This window comes from Phoxinus phoxinus (assembly GCF_949152265.1).
Source record: "Phoxinus phoxinus genome assembly, chromosome: 14".
Classification (NCBI taxonomy): domain Eukaryota; kingdom Metazoa; phylum Chordata; class Actinopteri; order Cypriniformes; family Leuciscidae; genus Phoxinus; species Phoxinus phoxinus.
This window is the reverse complement of record NC_136889.1, coordinates 30,483,414-30,501,742: the sequence shown is the minus strand read 5'-3', so window position 1 is coordinate 30,501,742 and position 18,329 is coordinate 30,483,414. Positions and strand designations below refer to the sequence as shown.

The 18,329-nt window shown below is 37.4% G+C and overlaps 2 protein-coding genes across 7 annotated transcripts in view; both read left to right on the top strand.

The window, feature by feature from the left end:
- The window catches only part of dlk2 (delta-like 2 homolog), a 528,840-nt gene that overhangs the window by 118,310 nt on the left and 392,201 nt on the right, over positions 1–18,329 (top strand). The window lies entirely within an intron of this gene.
- Positions 1–18,329, top strand: part of qkib (QKI, KH domain containing, RNA binding b) — a 108,597-nt gene that overhangs the window by 37,730 nt on the left and 52,538 nt on the right. For all 6 annotated transcript variants that reach the window (XR_013800164.1, XR_013800165.1, XM_079634656.1 and 3 more), the window contains exon 3: positions 17,798–17,914. Coding sequence is in view for 4 of the 6 variants with exons in the window: in XM_079634656.1 (XP_079490782.1) it covers positions 17,798–17,914 (117 nt within the window). In the remaining 2 variants the exon portion in view is untranslated. The remainder of the gene's footprint in view (positions 1–17,797; positions 17,915–18,329) is intronic.

Below are 18,329 nucleotides of genomic sequence, written 5' to 3'. Positions count from 1 at the left end.
CTACTACCATTCAAAAAAAAAAAAGTAATAACAGTAATATTGTGAATGTCACAATCTGTTGTATTTTCTGTTTCGTTTTCAAGGACTTTTAGTTTGTTTATGTGTTTCCTTTACGCTTGTTGCCGTGGTTATTCATCATTTCATTGATTGTCACACACCTGTTCCTCATTTTCTCATTAGTTGTTTCTCTGGTGTTGTTTGTGTAGTGCACACTTTTGCTTTGTTTTATTTCATAAAGTTCACACTGCATTTTAGATCAAATACGCCTCACCTCGTACTCATCCTCAGCCAAGCCATGACAGAGACATTTTTTTATTTTAATACATTTTAAAATGACATTTACTTTGTAATTTACCTGGAAATTTCAGTAATTTACTTGATACAAAGCTGCATTTTCAGCATAATTACTCCAATTTTAGTGTCACGTGATCATTCATAAGTCTTTCTAAATGATTTTCTGCTGAAGAAACATTTTTAATTATCAATGTTGAAAGCGTGATAATTTTTTTCAGGATTCTTTGATGAATTTAAAGTTCAAAGAAAAGCATTTTGTAACATTATACATATCTGTATTAACACCTTTAATTAATTTGGGTTTGAATAAAAATATGTATTTCTTTTTTTTTTTTAATTGTACTGACAATATTTATTTGGCTATATGCTCTTGAAAATAACTTGTTTTCGTTTTTCTCGAAAAATTGGCCAAAGAGCTTCAGAAATCAGAATGATTTATGAGATGGGTTTGCATGAAAATTATTTTCAAAATGTGTGAATCATATTAATAATTATTTATAATTACTTAATTTACATTTTTATGATTATAATGGCCTTGTCATAATACCCAAAATGGATTATGAATTTCTAATCCAAATTACATGTTCAGTTGTCCTCTTTGAAAATAATTATTAATCCTACACAGATAATTAAACCAAATATTAGCAAATATCAGATCGAGCCGAAACGCTGTCAGAGTTAATATTTAAACCCATTAGTGTGTATTTGTTCTGATTCCTGGTTCCTGATGAAAGTGCGTGGTGAGGTTATGATATGAACAGATGGATTGAATAGTAGGCCGAGTGCTTCATGGAATAAGGTTATAGATTCTTAAAACCTTTTCTGCGGTCCGCCACATAAAAACGCTCCCGTACTCACTCCGGCTCTGCCCACGGTGAGTCTTCTCATTACTCTGGTGATAATAAACAATAACACACACACAGGGGAGACGTGCAGCGGCGTTCCGGATCACCTCTCGGCTAATGAAGGTTAATTAGGGTTCATTAGGACATGATGAGCGCTCGTAACACTCAGCTTGACTCCTGCAGGGCTCCTCGGTTCCTCCCGCTCCTGATGGACACCTGAACATCAGTCCATTTCACTGAGAGTTCAGACATGCACCAGCGCAATTACAATATGTCATCAGTATATTAGGATATGTGCTGTGTTTCCCACAGCCTCGGAAATGATCAACACGATCAAAAAACCTGTTGCACACCATATCTACTACATGCCTTCTGTCGTCTGATTAATATTGTATAGCACATAAAAGACTGTTTACTATAATTGTAAAAACATCCCACTTCAAGTCGTGGTTCATGTGTCTTTTTGCTGTGAAATCTTTACTGATTTTCATATTGTTAGCAATATTTCAAGATGAACACTTACTGAACTGATGGAACTTAGGTTTACTTGATTATCCATACTTTTTTTTTTTTTTATCATGTTCAAATGTGAGTTTCAAATATGATCCATCAGGCATCAGGAAGGTTTATTTGTTCATCCCTCAATCATCATTGTATTGCATTGCATTACATGTTTTAAAACTCAAAACTCAAAAACATTTAATTGGTATTATTGGGAGATATGATATGCATTTTATGTATTCTGCTATACTGTAATGATCTCATTGATTTAAAAGCTATCAGAATGTAATCTCACCTTTTGGCTCACTTTTATAAAAATCAGCAACTACACCGGATTACATTTATTTATTATTTTTTTTTACCAGTTTGGCCTGAGGGCTCTTAATAAAAATTAAGAGTTTTACTGAGCAAAATATTCTAACTACATCATACTATGTGAGCCATAAAAGCCTGATGTATCAAATATGATTCTCAATAGAAACATATGCAGGGTTAATACTGGGGGTGAAAATCAGTCTCATCAAGTTGCTTTAATGAGACACCTGAGCTTGTTTGTCTTTCACGAGTTTTGACAGTTCTGGGCTGAAAATATCATATCGAATTTTTTCTTTTTTTCAGAGGAAGACTTAACAGTGAATGTATTATAAATAAAACCCAGGTGGAGAGTTTAACAAACGCAGAGTAATTTACAGAGACAGCCATCAGAGGACTGCTTCAGCAAAAACACCTGTTACAGGCAGTGTAAGATTATTAGTCCATAAAGCATACGTCTGCCAGGTATAACCTGAGCTTATATATACAATTCAATCAATCTGCTGTTTTTTTTTCAGCTGTTGCTCAGAGGCTTCCGTACATATCTAGTTTATACGTAAAGTTATGTTTCAAGTTTAATGGTGCAACTCAAAAATATTTAGCAGTGCACAAGTTGTAACTTAGTGTCCATTTACATCACAACAACCACAGTACAAATACAGTAAAACCGCATATTTTAGACTGGCCTTTTATTGTGGACAGCCTAAGGCACACCTGTGCAATGATCATGCTGTCTAATCAGCATCTTGATATGCCACACCTGTGAGGTGGAGGGATTATCTCGGCAAAGGAGAAGTGCTCAATAACACAGATTTAGACAGATTTGTGAACAATATTTGAGAGAAACTTGTGTACAGAAAAAGTCTTAGATTTTTGAGTTCAGCTCATGAAAAATGGGGGCAAAAACAAAAGTGTTGTGTTTATAATTTTGTTCAGTGTATATATATGTATATATGTTAAAATAGCATTTTCTTTCTAACCCTTGAGGTACACTTACCCCTGGTTAGGAATCACTGATATATATTATAATTTATTTTATTTATCCTAGACCTTGAGAGTTAAAAGATTAAATGGAGAGCAAATGTAGACTTTAGTCTCCTTTCTTAGATTTCTCAGAAGTCTCTTCCGTCGAGCTAAAGCGAGTCATTGCATAAATTTCAATCTGTTTCTCACACAACACTGTTGTTTGACTCCAGGAAATAGGCCACTAGCCATATGAACTACTGTTATGATACCTTTATAGTGCTTTTATAGTGCAGTTTCATTCATTGTAATTGCATGGAAAAGAGCTTCTAGCTTTTGTGTTCCGCAGAAGAAAGAAAGTCATACGGGTTTGTACAGACATGAGGGTGAGTAAACAATGACAACATTTTCATATCCACTAAAAATTCCTTTGGTAGGAGGTGTCTAACTGCATCGTCTAAGTCATTTGGACTTCGCTTCCCAAGTGAGCACAAACCCAACACACACACACACACACACACACACACACACACACACACACACACTAACAGAGTGAAATTAGACAACCACAAGGGGATCGACCAATCAATACCACTCACGGATCATCAGCACAGGAAGCCGTGATAAAACATTTGAGATCAAGTGTTGTAGATATGGAGGAATACACGCGGTTAGACGTCTCCTTTTCTCCCCACCTCTCCGAGAAGAGATGTGCCCTTCTTCCCCTCCCCTTGTCCTGCACAATAATGAAAACAAAAGACATCCTCCAGCAGGGAATCAGAGCGCAGTGCTATTAGAAGCCATGCAATAATTAATTTGCCTATTACCAGAGCCGACTCGTTTATCTTCATAAGATAATGCCATCACTCCCAGTCTCTGGCAGACCCGCATGCGCTCTGTCTTAAACGGCCCTAATTACGTCCCCGCTGCCTATTTTATTGTAGTTGATGGAAAACACACTTAATCTCCACTGTGCAGAATGAGTAAATAGGCTCCAGCCTTGAACAGCAGATATTAGAGATTCCATTAAAGCCCAGTGCTTTTTTATGTGGCTTTTGTTCGGGGTGCCGGAGCATTAAAGAGCTGGGCTAAGGTTTACACCGATGATGCAGATAAGTCAAGCTGTCTTTATACGTTGACTTTTCACACACTTCCAGTTAGAGGGAACTCTGCAACGGCAAAAAGCCCAGTGATATGATCATGATTACCGGTCGTGTTTAAATGTATGGATGGTTTGAAACAATCAGTCAGTTAAGTTTTAAGTTTAGAAGTGGTGTGGTTTGTGGTCTGCTGTAGTGGTTTGGGCTGTTAACTGAACCTAGAGGACGGTTTTATTGCGCTGAAGTTACTATTTCTCAAGAGACTTCACAGAGTTCTCAGGCTTCAAGAGTCAACTTAGTCAAATGAATTAAAGCTGTTGACAGAATACAGAGCCGTCAAATGAATATTGTTATGGAAATTTTACTTTTTAATCAGTTCTTTTACTTTTATATGGGTACAACTTTTATTCACGTTGAAGATTAATTTTTACTCATGAGCATTTAAAGGAAAATAATCATATAAGCAAAAAGCACATTATTAAAGATATAAAACCAAGCTTTTAGAAATTTATAAGTTAGGACAAACTTGCAGGAACGAAATGTTCTCTGGGTCATGTGAAATGTGACAATATGTGTGTGCGCAGTTTCGATCAGCAGTTAAGATCTGTAACTAAAAGCAGGAAACTTTTGCTGACATGACAAGTTGTTCTGTCTGATAGAAATAATGTTGGACATGAGATCATGAGCACATGAGACCATGAGCTAAGACGTCTGGGTTTAAGGTAACAAAGTTTTTTTTTTTACACAGGATGTGTTAGGGTATATAACATTGGCGAAAGGGACTAGCCTTCGCCTTCTCATGTCAGATGCTCTCTGCGTGAGAATGCCATAGACCTTCTCATATCAGACGCTGTCTGTGTGGGAACGTCTTATTTCATGCATGAAATAAAAAACTTTGTTTAATCTTTTGAGAAACGACTTTGTCTCCTTCATCCAGGTTTTTGAATATTGATAAATTTCCACAACAATATGGATCACATGGCTCAGATTTGTATGTGATCTTTGACTTTTGATTGCACACTTTTTTGCATCAAATCTGAGCACAGTTTAAGACATTGTTGAGATCTGTTCAGAAACACTACAGGAGACACCTATAAGATCATTGGGATCTTTTCCTACTCTGTTCTAGGTTTCATCTCATTGACTTCTAGGAGAAAAAAGTTGGATATTAACGAGCTTATTACGAGATAATAACCTAATGGATATGATGTATGTTCAAACTCCATATCATCACCTTCCTACAATAATTGTCCCAAGTCATTTTCATTTTCAAATGACTTAGGCAATTATTTGAGGAAGGTGACGATATGGGAAAATCCATGAAATATCACTGTTGTGCTCATAAAGAGATGGTTCGCCCAAAGTTGACAAAATCTGTTATTATTTACTTACCCTCGAAGACTTTCGTTCATGTTTTAAACACAAATGAATACTTTTTAATGAACCCTGAGAGATTTCTGTCCCTCCATTGAAAGTCCACACAACCAAAGCACACTTGATGTAAAAGTGCAGTCCTTTGCTTGACACGTAAGAACAAACATCATTGGTTCTTGTGCATGAAGCAAGCTCCTTTAGAGCTTCAGTTTACCATATTTGATGAGCTCTATGTATGTGCATTCATCTTTTTTTAATGTGAATAAAAGCCTAAAATAAATCAGTTCATCTCGATTCATATTTCATACTTTATTTAACTTTTTGAAGCGGCAAAGATTTGGTATAATTTGGATTGGAGATTTCATCACAAATTATGAACATTAACAGAAGTCTTTTACATGATGGTTGAGTAAATGATGACATAGTTTTAATTTTTTGGATTAAGTCATTATTTATTCATCCTTAAATCATTCCAGACCTTCAGTAGAATACAAAAGAAAACACTTTGAAGAACGTTCAAGCTGCTATTTTTTGAAAAGAACCAGCATGAACGTATAAGAAAAAATGACTCAATGACTCATCCGCTATATTGCAAGTCTTCTGAAGACTATTGATAGTTTGTATTCGGAACAGACCAAAGTTTAAGCAGTTATTCAATAAAAGCCATTGTGATTGAAGACATACAAGAATCAATGTCAGTTGGGTAGACCTATCCCTTTAACCCAAGGCTGCTCGGGAGAGACGGTCCCTATCATGGTTTTGCTAAGATTGTCACCAAACAAACGGGTCTTTGGTCCCGTGCTCCTGCATGAGCTTAGAAGGGTTGTGTGGGATTTAAAAAGCAAGAGATGGTTGAGAACCCAAAGGAAGACGCAGCTGCCACCCTGATCACTACACAGACCCACAGAAAATGTTAAATGCTCACCACAGACACAGACACACACACACACACACACGTCTGCATGCAAGTGTGTGAAGAGTAGATGTCTTGTTCTTGTAGAGAGTGACGAGAAGAAAAGATGAATTAAATGTGGTGATGTCAGGGCAATGGATGGAGGCTGATAAAGCAATACCATAGACCCATCATGTTGATGTTGAGTTCCACAGAGAACCTTTCTGGGAACAGTCCTTAAAACAACCACTTTTTTCTTAAAGGGACACTGTGTAGGAATTTCTCCCATCTAGCGGTGAAATTGTATTTTGCATTCAAACGAATAGTGCTCTCTAGCGCCTCGCTTTTTCAAACGCGTTTTGTAACTACGGTAGCCGTTATGTGCCAAGAAGCTCTGACAACAATAGCCCTTCGTCGAGTTTAACTATACGTTACATGTTCTACTGTTATGCTGCCTATATAATGAATTACACAACCAAGCAATGAAGAAAAAGCTTGTAATTTTGACCGTAACATTGACTTACCCGTCGAGAAGAAAGCAGGAAACTTCAGCTTCCCTTTCCAAAGTCTTTCTCCTTCATTAACTCTTTCCACCTGGGTAAAGCTATCCCGATATTTACCCTCGGTTTTTGAATTCGCCGGTCACATTTCCTTTTAAATTCAATTTTGGCATTTCTCCTGTGGTTCGGCATAAGTATGATCCTGAATTATGAAGTACCGTGCAGTGCAGCCTTTCAAATTTACCGGGGCAGTGACACGCATTACGCCTCTCTCCTCGTCCACTTCAGTGTCAGTCGCGTTACGCCGGCTCTGGACGAACACGCGTTGTGGAAATGTGTTGAGGTAGCTAGTGCTTTTTGTCCCTCTCTGCTATTATAGTTTTTCAAGATGGAGGATCGACATGGAAGCCTCCGTGGACTTACCCGTTCCATGTAAATAAAGATAAGAAATTATTTGCGTACAAGGATAAGTCGGATCATTGGGAGAGGTCATTGTACACCATTGAGGACATATTTATGAATAAATACATTGATTTTAGCTGATAAAATACTTAAAAACTACACAGTGTACATTTAAGGTCCTTGCACACCGAGTTCAAAATTCTCGTCCGAAATTGTTGCACATTAAAAAATAAATACGACCTCACGTTGTGTCAATCACGTTTACACACTGCCTCGGAAACTTTCGTCCGTCAAAAAAAAAATCGGATCGGGTTCGATTGTCTGCGTTTTTCGCATCCGTAGCAAGCCATCGAATGACGAATACGAAAATGTTGGACTCAGTGTGCCTTTAATGTGAAGAACATGTTAATAATCTACATAACCTTTTGTGCCTTTAGTGTGCGTACATGAAGGAAGGGAGGGGGAGGAGGGAGGGTCTAGCTAGCCTCCGTTTTGTTTGACAATACTTTGAACGTCAACAAGAAGTGACGTCACCCAAAATCGCTTAGAGCACCTTTAATGCTGCAGGATAGTTTGCTTTCGCTTGAACAGCGTCACACCGGTAGCGCTTCTCGCACGAACAAACACATCTCACGCTAACCTATTCACGCACCCCGGCCCGCTCCATCCATTGCCCTGACATCACCTGCCAGCGAGGAAGATGAAAATTCAATTCATCTTTTCTTCTCGTCACTCTCTACAAGAACACGCCAAGACACTCGCACAGCCCTCTTTACACACTTGCATGCAGACATTCATCAAAGCATCAAAGGAGCTGTGTGAGACGCGCAGCAGGAGCAGGCCCACACAAAGGACGCAGGTACAAGAGAGTGAGATTGTGTGTGTTTGATAGGAGAGCTCGGGTGACAGCCGGAGAGTTGAGAGGTGGAGAAGTGTTGCATCCATTCAGGTAGACGAGACGCTGCTGTCACTTACGCTTTTGGTGTGTGTGAGAATACATCGAGTCTTTGTGTGGCTGCTTTTTTTGTGTGACTTCTTTTTTTTTTTTTTTTTTTTTGTGCTATATACCAGCCATGTTTGTCAAATGGCGTTCAGAATAAAAAGTTTGTCCTACAGTCGACTTGAAATCCAAATTGCCCCATTTACTGTCTTAAGGCATGACACAGCAGGCAAAAAAACATTTTTTTTTCACTGGTCAATTTTGAGATTTTGGGCTATTTGTCTTCAATAACATGTCTTCTTTCAGAAAAAAAGTCCAAAATACACATTTAGGTCTTTATTTTACTACACTTTGTCTGTTTGAGTCTGTAGATTTCGCCTAAATTCATCAAAAGTTGTCGTTCTAAATCATCCGCTGCTCCGCGATCACTGTCTGCACCCCGTCATCACACACACCGCTGGAAAGCTCTCTCTCTCCTATACAATGCTGTCGGATCCGAATATGGTAATTTCCTGTTTATCAGCAACCAATCATGAAAGTAACTCGAAATGCTGATCTCATTGGCTTATGCCAATTTCTGACAACGTGATTCGTTCAGAATCATCACGTGACGCGCTTTGATATTTCATTGTATTTATAAGTGATTCTTTATCATACGTCAGGCTTAAAGTTTGTTGTCATACCTTGACAGTTTCGACTGCTGACTCTGCAGTCATCTTCAGAAGCATCACGTGATGTTCCTGCGACGTCTACTATGGATAGGATATATTTCGTTTTTGTCATTCCACCTGTGTGATGGACTGTTGATGTGTTGTTTTGAGGATTTGATGTGTTGTTTTGGATGTTACGATCAGTGATGATGAAGCAATAATGAGTTTTGAATGTTAAACAGTACGATACATAGATTTTACTTGGACCTAAAGCATTTTTGTCTGTAATTCGTGGCTTTCAATAGAAATTTGTGGAATTTTGCCATAAAAATCTTTAAAGGCCGTTTTCTCAAAATGAGTTTTTTCTCACACTAGTGATGATTTTCCACTTCTGTAGCACCTACATACACGTATTCCTAACTATATTGTGAAGGTTTGTCCAGAGGGATTTGTTGATATATCATTCTTGGCCTGATTTATATGACATTTTATGCCTAAAAATAGGGCGGAAATAAAATTGTTAAGGCTATTGGCAGTATTTTCTGATTTACATGGTAACAAAAGGAGATATTCATAATCCCCTCAGGTTATGTCTTTTCATTGAATATATCAACAAAATGCAAAAATAATTTTGAACCTTGTTTTTTTCAATGGTCAGATTCGTCACTTCAAAATATATGCAAATTAGTGAATATTTCATTGGATATAGCCTGATTAGCATATTTAAACATAAAATTACAGAAAACTTGCAATACATTTTTTTTCTCCTATTCATGTGAGTAATGATATCACATTTCTTGATATCTGTAAGTTAAATATTTTACCCTATTCACCTGTAGTGTCTCGCCTTAATACATGTCCCTGTAGTTATGTAGTTCTTAGGTACGTACACGTAAGTGTAAAAGTGTAAAATGAAGTGAAACTCAACCCTTTTGGGGGGAAATAACATTAACTCTTTCTTCAGCATTGACATAATTTTCCAGAAATCCATGTTTTCACTTTTATACGGTAGAGTCTGCTGTTAATCTCAGAATCAAAACACAAGCGAAGAAGCAGAAACAAGCGATAGAAGCATTCCTCACACACATGTAAAATAACGCGATCATCAAACATTAAACAGCATATAAATCAAAAGTGCCTAACGTTACCAAATGACACCCATGAAGAGGTAATGACTGAAGCTTTGGGGAAGTTGAAGGACTCGATTTTCTGCATCTGTGATTTGATCATCATTCTGAATCCCATCCGGATGATGTCTTTGAGAAAAACGTGATTTTCTCAGCTTTTTGTTCAAAATATTGCTTTTTTAATGAAACTTACCCACATTTAAGTGTTGATTAAAAAAAGAATACATAAATCTAGACAACATTTTTTTTATTTTTTGTTCAAAAGCAGAGGCTCTGTTCTTTCATTTGATAAAATATGTTCAAATATTTAGAGAACTAAATATTCATGATAGTTTTGTGAAAACGATCAAAACTGCTGGTGCTGGCAACTTAAAAAAAAAAAAAGGGAAAAGAGTTAATAAAATCAACACCCTCTTTGAGCAAACCAATCTAATCCCAATGGATACACACCAGTCCTGTTTTAAATGATTTCTCACTGAATATTGTGTTAGTAGTTCTGTAATTCATATTTATTAAAGACGTTAAATAATCTTAGAAGCAAGGCTCCTGAAAAAGTGGGTGCCGGTACTTTTGCATTTTCATATACAGTACATCATGTGTCCAAAATTAAATGTGTGCAAATACCGTTTAACGTCTTTACGTGATATATTGACTAATGAGTCCATTGAATTCATTATTAAATGTTTAAAATAGATTTAATAGTTGAATATATAGTCCGAGCTCAAATCACAATATGTGAAGGACACTGCAACAGATTTTTCCCATCAGGGGAACATCTCTGAAAGCCAACAGCTGAATAAAGGCGAGTTTTTTCAGGTTTGTCCGTATGTGTCTGTGTTGGAGTGCTCTCACCACCAGGCCCGAGCGTCACATAATCCAGACGGAGAGAGCGGAGGTCATCCGAGCGTCTGTGATACGCCTCAGAGAGCTGTGTGTGTAATCCCGGCAGATGTGTGAATACAGCAGGGAGACCGCGGATGTATAATTTGCGCCTGCTGGTTTCAGAGTGAAGCCGTTCCTTCTGGACTCTCTCGCGCTGATTACTCAATCTCCAAGGGCACCTTGAACAGTGGCCTGTGCAGGCCTGAAGAGAACACTTTGATTTGATATACCGAGCAGTTTTCCATCACATGGTGACAGCAGCTCTGAACACGCGTGACCTTTGCGGTGGCTTGGCTTCTGGAAGGGCTTGTTATTTCCTGTGGCGGTCCATTTCCGGGCTGATAAGCATAAACCAATAACGAGTGCATTATCTTTTACTTTTACCTTTGGTTACACTTTATTTTGATTGTCCACTTGAGACATTCTACTAACTATAAGTAACTTTGCAACTACATGTCAACTTATACTACTAAGCCGAACCCTAACCTAACAGTTTTTTTCAACTGCTTACACACAAAATCCTTACTTGTCACACAATTTCTGAAACCTGACACTCAAACCAGAACCACACAGCAAATCTGCAAAGCCAAACACTAATTATCGGCCTTCGACTCAGTTTTCAATTTCATAAGTTCAATTCAATTCAATTCAAGTTTATTTGTATAGCGCTTTTCACAATACACATTGTTTCAAAGCAGCTTTACAGAAAATGCATTTCAAAATATACATACAAAAATACAGTTAGTTAATCATAAAATTTAGGGCATAACATATCGCCGGCGTTGGGTCGTCTCTTCACAGGCGTCGAGTCGTCTCATCACAGGCGTTGGGGCATCTGAAGTCTCCATGAGAGGCTGGATACATAACTGGAGCTGACGAACTCTATTTGAGTTATAGGGATAGGCGTCCCGAGATAACAACAAAAAAGGCAGATGGGAAATAATTAGCGTAGCTGCTGTTCATAATATGAATGCATTTGATCTGATTTAACTGTAGTATAAAAGGTATGAGATGCATTATGTGAATGCTTGGCTAAAGAGATGCGTCTTTAATCTAGTTTTAAACTGGGAGAGCGAGTCTGAGCCTTGGACAATATCAGGAAGGCTATTCCAGAGTTTAGGAGCTAGATGTGAAAACGCCCTCCCTCCTTTAGTGGACTAGTTATCCTAGGTACGACCAGAAGCCTCGAATTTAGCGATCTTAAAGAGCGCGATGGATTATATGGCGATAGAAGATCTCTTAAATACACAGGAGCTAAACCATTTAGGGCTTTATATCAGTTTGCAAAAAGTGTTCATAAAACACTTTTTTGCAAACCACAACACACAACTCATTAAAATAAAATAGGAAGTATCTTGATTTCCTTTTTCAAACACAAACTTTCAAAATGCCACACTAATTCATAAGTGCCTCACACACACTCCTCACATGTGCAAACACTCATTGCCTTACTTAACACCAACCAATCATGGCTTTAGAATACACTGTAAAAAAAAAAAAAAATCTAACCTCCCCAACTCAAAATGTTCTAGTGACTGGTCACATCTACATTTTTCAATTGGCCCAATTGAAATTCTGCTAATTTAATGTTATCATTTTGCAGAATTTTATTTGGGCCAATTGAAAAATGTAGATGTGACCAGTCACTAGAACATTTTGAGTTGGGGAAGTTAGATTTTTTTACAGTGTAGGCCTATAAATAGGTCAAAGGTCAAGTTATTGGTTTTTCGGACTGTGTAATACTGTATTCACAACCACAAATGCTTACAGTAAAAAAATATTTTTTTGGTTTCAATCTTGCTTTCATGTTTATCTCTCTGCCAATTGCTTTCAATCTTGTACAGAAATGTACAGTACATAGGACCTCATGAAAGAAGGGCTTTAGGTTTTGAATAACTGTGATATATCCAAAAAAATATAATATTATGGCAAAGGTGTTTGCAACGTAAGACAAATTTTGCTTTTGAGATGTGTTTATGATATTTTGAATGCAGCGCTTCATTTAGCAAGAGATGTGACGCATTGTGTGTGTGCAATTCTTGAATTTGTGTGAAGTTTTGGGGGGGAAAGAGGCAACGTTTTGAAAATGTGTGTTAGCAGTTGAAAAAAAAGTTCAACTAATACTCGGGTTGTTTGACATGTTGTTGCAAAGTTACTTATAGTTAGTAGAAGGTCTAAAGTGGACCATCGAAATAAAGTGTATCTTTTTATCTTAACTTTTTATTTATTTTCCCCCCATTTTAACTTCTACTTACCAATTTGTAGTGGAATATCATCCTCCTTTGTTATGGCATATTTATATATGGCCCTCTTTATAAGTTTTTTTGTTTTTGTTTTAATTAATGCAGAAGTATCTCTTTACCTGTTGCATCTAATTGACCCTTCGCAGGGAGCTTGATTGACAGGTGATCTGACCAATCATACTTCGCCATCCGCCATTTTGTCCGACAAAGCAGTCAGGAGAGTTAGATTAACATGGGAGGATCTAATTGCTTAACCTTTGATAATGATTGGTTATTTGTGCAGATGGAGACAAATTTAATTTATTCTCTCTGTTATTCTCTCTCATATTATATTGCGTAATTTGATCTGCAAATTTACCAATTAGAAATGGCCAGAGGAGCCTATCAGTCCTCTGGCATTGTTCAGTAAATAAAACCTAAGTTACTGTGCATGAAAGATCAACTATAATGTACATGCATGCACAGGCATACACGAGTAAAGTGATTATTCATAATTAATTTTAGATATATTTTACAGGAGACTCCATTGCCTCTTCTGGGACTGGCACTGGTCATTTCTTTGCATCTCAAAATGAAATTGGAATAAACTATGAATAGTAAAAAGCAAGGGGCTGATGGGAAGGTCACATTTTTTAATGAATGTTCCTTTATGACATTTCTTCTGTGAGAGTTGCGTGGAGTCGTCGACATCAGTGCTAGGATTTATATTATTTATTTATTTTTGTCTTTTGTTGACTCCAGACTTTTTAATTGTCCATAATGAATACATATGTTGTTATTTTTTCACGTAAAACCAAGGCGGTGTTGTATGGATGCATGTCACTAATACAATGTGGATTGACATCTTTTTGCTCTTAGACATTAAACACATTTTCATTTAAATATGATTTATTGACATGTAAATGGCGCCACATGTATATTTTAACAGGTTTATTAATAACAAAAGATGGAGTGACAGTCTTCTCATATTAGATCCTCGCTTGATGCTGATTTATTTATGTACATGCAGAAATATTAAACACAGGCACACAACTTTTATTGGAAGGGCGAGCGCACACGCATACAAATGTGATGCACGCCCTGGCGCTTTGTGCCTCCAAGTAAAATTTAATTGCTTCTTTTCATTCATATCCGCAAGGCTCTTGGACAGGGATGAAGGATGCCAAAAAAAATAAAAAAATGCACAAACACATACTCAGTGACTGTGTTTTACCAGTAGTCGATTATGCATGGAGTCAGTCATGTGAAAAGAGCGTAGCGTTGGAATACCAAACACATTGATAAAGCAGACCCTGAAGGCTTATTGATTAGAGCAGGAGGTCTGTGGTGTAAAATGGGATTTTACAGAACGCAAGGATGCATGCGTCGAGTTTCAGCTCCAAAACAAACCACGGAACGTCACTCGGACTGCGTTAGAACGGAGTTCCCTTAAGGAATCGAAATAGAAATTGAAAAAAAAATTAAGTATGAAGAAATAATTGGATGTTGTTGTGATGAGGGTAATGAGTTACAAGTAATGTGTTACATAATCTGAAGGGACAGGTCAAATATTGTGCTCTACTATATATATTTAGATTTAGAGTTACTATTCTTTAAATAAAAAAATGAGCTTGCTTAATTACAGACACATGTAATGCAGAGCTTTGGAAAGGTCAGTAAGATTTTTTTTTTTAAAGAAATAAATAGTTGTTCAGCAATGATACATTAAAATGAAATATTTAATCAAATAATATAATTATTTAATTGAACAAAAGTGATCTATATAACAAATGTTGTTCTTTTGCACTTTCTATTCATCAAAGAATCCTGAAAAAGACTTAGCAATCCAAATATTTCCAACATTGATTATAATAGGAAATGTTTCGTTACACTGTATTTCGATGGTCTACTACTCCTAAGTAACTTTGCCATAACATGTTAACTAACTCTCATTAGATTATTAGTAGACTGTTAGGTTATGGTAAGTTTAATAATTTGACATGTAGTTGCAAAGTTACATAGTCAGTCTGTTGTGGAGCATCAACATTATGGGCCCTATCTTGCACCCAGCGCAATTGACTTTGTACACTGACGCATGTATCATTCCTATTTTGCACCCTCGCACAGCGGACTTTTCTCTCCACAGACGCACGTCGGTAAATTAGGGAATGAACTTGCGCTCGCGGGGGCGGTTCAGCGAAAAGAGGAGCGTGTTCCGGCGCAAACGTTCCCTGGTGATATTTTGGAGTTTCAAAAACAATTCCGCCACAGACCAGAAAAAACCTAGTCTAAAGTCAGTGGCGCGTTAGTCATATGCTATTGTAAGGGCGCGTGCTTGGCCATTAACGTGTGAACAACGCTTTGATTCTCTAATATAAACAGACGCAGCAGTTTTCATTTTTGCGAATCATACATTATTACAAGGAAAAATATGAACACACGAGAGAAATCATTGTTGTGTCCGTGAAGATGTGAAGAAATAGGCATAAATCTAGATTACACATTTACCCAAATTATTATACGCCTGTTTAACCGAAGGGTTTCTCCCATCCCCATACAATGTCACTTCTCTGTGTTTTACGGCCCTGACGAGAATGTCGGTCTCCTCGGCTGTGAACCGCTCCTGGCGTGCGCTGGCAAATCCGCCGTTATAATAGCAATCCGCCGTGGAACAAGCGCGCCGGCTCTTAAAGGGAATGTGAGAGGACGCTCTGATTGGTTTATTTCACGTTACGCCCAAACCACACATATGAATAATGAAGCTACTTCAGACCAACCCCTTTTAGATTTGTGTCGGGCGCAAGAGTCATTTATCCCGCCGGTAAAATAGCAACAGCGCCTGAGATCCGCCCACAAAGTTAATTGCGTTTCGCGTTTGATACTTGCGTTTCAGAGCGTTACAATAGGGCCCTAAGTGTTAGCAGATATTAAGAAGACAGTCTACTAATGCTCTAATGAGAGTTTTGACATGTTATAGCAAAGTTCCTTATAAGTAGTAGAATGTCTAAAGTGGACTATCGAAATAAAGTGTAACCAATGTTTCAGCAAATCATCATATCAGAATGATTTCTGTAGGATCATGTGACTCTGAAGACTGGAGTAATGATGCTGAAAATTCAGCTTTGATCACAGGAATACATTTTATATATATTATATATAAAAAATATATATAAATATATTAAAATAGAAAACCGGTTTAAATTGTAATCATATTTCACAATATTACTGTTTTTACTGTATTTTTGATCAAATAAATGCAGCCTTGGGGAGCATAAGAGACTTCTTTCAGAAACATTTTCTGACCCCAAACTTCTGAACGATAGTGTGTTCTGAGTAAGGTATTGTCTGTAACACACACACATTTGCCTGCCAGATCTCCTGACAGAGACAGAGCCTTTGACTGACAGCCTTCAGGTCAGCGCTGATACCTGATCGATTAAGTGAACAACTGACGGCTGTTATCTTGTCAGTGAAGGCCCAGAGGAGGCGCTGGCGTGTGGGAGACTATCGGCCGATGAGCTCTGTGATAACACTTATCCAGCCGCCTCCAATAAAGCACTTCCCAGGGAATTACAACTCCTTACTGTCTTTAAACCATCTTGCATGTTCGTGGTCACTTTTGGGACTAAGCAGGGTCAGAAAATAACCAGGGCTTATAGGGCAAAAATGCCTAAAATGTTTTGTTTTTTTACTCTCTAATCCACCATTTAATTTAATTTTATTCTATTATTATTATTATAGTTATGGGATAACTGCCTCTGCCTGCAGACACGGAGGTTTCAGAATTCCCTATCTTACAGGCGAGTGATGTTCAATGTATAATAATGAAGGGGGTTTTGATCAAATGAAATAGAAAACACTCAAATCAGCTTGGAAAACATTGAATGTAAAGAAAACAGCCGTGCAGATATAGAGCCATATCACACTCCTACTCGTGTGAAATTGCTATATATTCAGGCTCACTTGATCACAGTCATATCAATGGCAAAAAGTGTCCCAGTCAACCTGAATTGACCGGCTAAAATGTTATATAAAATATAAATATATATATACACAGTATATTAGGTTTGTCAATAGATCGTACACTTATCGTGAAATTAAACATACACCATTTATCTTGTTCAACTCTTCATTTAACTTGCTTTTTTAGGTTAAACCAACATTTTTTTACAATGCAGGTTCATGTTGAATGCCCTAGTAATAAGTAATGCAATACTTTTAAGAAAAGTAATTAATACCGTAATCTAATACTTTTTACTTACTGTAATTTTTTTACAGTAATATACTCAACAGTACAATACATAAGCATTCAAATGACCCTGAGTAAACAGATGTGTTTTGAATATGGATGTGCTATGGAGATGCTGAGGGATTTCCAAGTATCTACAGACCGACACATTAAAAGATTGAACACCCAATGAAGAACTGTTAACAACCATTAATAAACTGTCTCTGGTGGGCAACTGAATATTGTGGTGCGAGACCATTAACAGCTTAAAAAAATGGTAATTACAATTTTTGTACGTGTGTGATAAGCAACCACGAGCCCGCGTCGGAGTGATATGTGCTGACTCTTGTGTCTTTGTTAGGAATTATATTATTAACAATGCACTAACTTCAGAATATGATGAGCAATGCTCCCACAAAATAATGCTTCAAAATAATCTGTTATTTTACACTGCAGTGTTGTTGATGGAAACAGGGACTTGTCGAATGCCAAAGTATGTATGGTGTATGGCTCCATCCGGACACAGATGCAGTGAGTGAGATGTGTGTGTGTTTGTGTGTTGCAGTTTAATTTTGTGGGCCGGATCTTGGGCCCGCGGGGGCTCACAGCCAAGCAGCTGGAGGCCGAGACCGGATGCAAGATCATGGTGAGAGGGAAAGGCTCCATGAGGGACAAAAAGAAGGTAAGATCTACACACACACAAACACACACACACACACACACGAACACATTCACTCACACACACACACACACACACACACACACACACACACACACACACACACTCACTCACACACACTTGCACTCATATTCATAAAGACAGGGAGTGTCATTTTTCACTTAATTCGTATACAGTAACAAAACACTTAAATAAATTGCAATCTATTAGTTTATGGTTGATTCATAGTTATAAACTCTACATTGTTAATGCATTCATATGCTATGTACAAAAAGTGAGTTCTGTTGTACTGTTTTTATTTTTATTTCTTTGATAAAAACGTGTTAACCATACTTAACTGATGTACAGTATTTTAAACCAGTAGTAAAAGAGTTGATAATGGTTAAGCCTACCTTTAGACATTAATAGTAGGTGCTCC